This window comes from Hydra viridissima, unplaced genomic scaffold (assembly GCF_058129835.1).
Source record: "Hydra viridissima isolate aposymbiotic clone 2 unplaced genomic scaffold, HvirCarnegie_v1 scaffold_13, whole genome shotgun sequence".
NCBI classification, from domain to species: Eukaryota; Metazoa; Cnidaria; class Hydrozoa; order Anthoathecata; family Hydridae; genus Hydra; species Hydra viridissima.
The window spans coordinates 10611090-10613204 of NW_028324312.1; the positions used below are offsets into that span (position 1 = coordinate 10611090).

At 41.7% G+C, this 2115-nt stretch overlaps 1 protein-coding gene across 1 annotated transcript; it reads right to left on the reverse strand.

The window, feature by feature from the left end:
• Window positions 1–247: 247 nt before the first annotated feature.
• On the reverse strand, window positions 248–1528 carry LOC149880456 (uncharacterized). The gene has a single exon (XM_090070054.1). It carries the CDS (start codon window positions 1526–1528, stop codon window positions 248–250), a length of 1281 nt encoding a protein of 426 aa, XP_089926180.1.
• Between the last annotated feature and the right edge of the window lie 587 nt (window positions 1529–2115).

Sequence of the window (2115 nt, forward strand, 5' to 3'; positions counted from 1 at the left end):
GTTTCAGCGTGCGTCATTTTTACAGCCACGGGATGGTTTCGGATCGATCGCAGTCTTTCGTATTTGGAGTCTATCGGCTTGACATCCTCCATCAGCGCGTTTTTGTCGATCAAGTTATTTTCAGCCGCAATCATTGCCAAACCCATTTTGCTTTTCGTCGTTTTGGAAACGCCGTTTTCGATAAGTAAATTTTTCAAATCCTTTTTAGTATAAATCATCCTTTTATTAAGGATTTATTTTTTTATCCCTAATAGATGACGTTCATCTTGTTGCCGTCAGATTTGAGAGCCAACAGCTTGTCTGAAATGACAATGGCAAAGGCTTGAGTGTCTGCAGGAACGTTTGCGTTAAAGGTGGCTTTAATTTGCACGTCCAACACGGTCGATTTTAACCTCTCAGCCTGCTTGCTCACGTCAAAACAGAAAAGAGGACAAATGTACCTGTAATTTTGAGCTGTCAAATTGGGTTGAGCGAGTATTTCGTGAACACCAAAAATCTTGTGGAAAATCTTGCACGAGTCCCTGTAGATCCTCGAAAATTTGTTGTTGTTAAAATCCAAGTCGTAATCGACGGCGGGATACCTCTCGCTGTTTAAGGTGATATACATGTTCTTCAAATTGCAGTGGTCAAAAACGGATGGATTTAAATCTTGACTGCCGTCTTTATTGGTCTGGAATCCAACAATGATGTATCTTGGTCGTTCGCTGGCCGATCTTGCACTCAGTCTCCAACTGAACGTATTGGACACTGGAACGGCAATGGTGTCGCACTGTCGAGATCTGAAGTTCAACGGAGCCTCCACTTTGGACTCGATGAGCTTGTACAAATTGTTGCTTGCCATTACGGATGGGTTGACATGAGGCATGAACAAAGACAGTTTGCTCAAGGTGACTTTTCCTGCGGCTGTTTCTGCGCTCTTGAAAATGGCATCCGTGTCGCTTTTTCTTACAAGGGTTAGGGTGTGCTTGAACCCGTAAAGAACTTTTTCGTAATCATCGCAAAAGCCAAAGATGTGATTCAAAGGAATGCAAAATGAAAAGGTGCCTTTATCCGCCGGCTTCTTAATGATGTAGTCTTGTCTTGTGTTAAAACCGTTGTTGTTTGCAAGATCGGCAAGGGCAGTGGTGTCTCTTTGCCACAGCTGATTCATTCCTTCCGATGCTTGAAACTCTACAGGATATTTTACGAAACCTAGCATGGTAGTAGCTTGACCTGGACTGTATACGGTTTCAATCTCCTGATTCGACAACTGGTAAGAAATCTGACTGAACAGGTGCATGATACCGTTGTTGGCAAGAGAAACTGCATCTGCATCTGCATAGGAGGTTCCGTCCGCTTTGGTCAACCTTCCTTCAATCAAAAGGTACGACTCATAAGGATGCGTGAACAAATCTTGCTGCTCAATGTTGATTCTGATCTCACCTGGAGTGTTTAAATTAATGCTGACAGGCTCATATTCGTGAAACTCATTTCTCTCAATGGACTCGTCAACGATGACTTCTTCTGTAATGTTTAAAATATCTGCCATTTTTCTATACCAAAGAAAAAAAAATTTCAGATCCTTTAGATTCTTTGAATCACTGGAAATCTACGATTTTTAGACAATCTTCAGCCCTCTTCCCATCTTGACCAGGTCTTGGATGCGAATGGCGTTTTTCTTGGACAAAGATCCCCCAATAGAATCATAATCGCTGCTCACCTTTGGAGCTGTCATTCCTGAAATAATGTCTTTGCTCTTTTGAGTCAGCTTTTGAGATTCTTTGAATCCATTGAAATTCTTCGAATTTTTAGGAGTTCCCGTCTTGGCATACACCTTTTCTAAAGCCTTCTTGCCTTGATCAATAGCTACATCTTTAGCAGTCACAATCGCTGAAGAAGCCAATTCTTTACCTGCCGATTTGGCTGCGGTGATCGCTTCTCTTCCCAACTCGCTTTTTGCCATTTTCTGAGCCAAAGTGGACGCTGCTCTTGATGCGCTTGACGCTGCTGCTCTTTTTAAAAAGTTTCGAAACGTATCCATGATTCCGCTTCCTCCAACAACGTGTTTCTTAACATATCTGTTTCTGTAAATGATCATTTTTTAAATACACGAAAAAAATTTTTTTCATGATCTCT

Excerpts from the sequence above, each read along its gene's own strand:
- LOC149880456 (XM_090070054.1), bottom strand. The coding sequence starts at position 1,528 with ATGGCAGATATTTTAAACATTACAGAAGAAGTCATCGTTGACGAGTCC.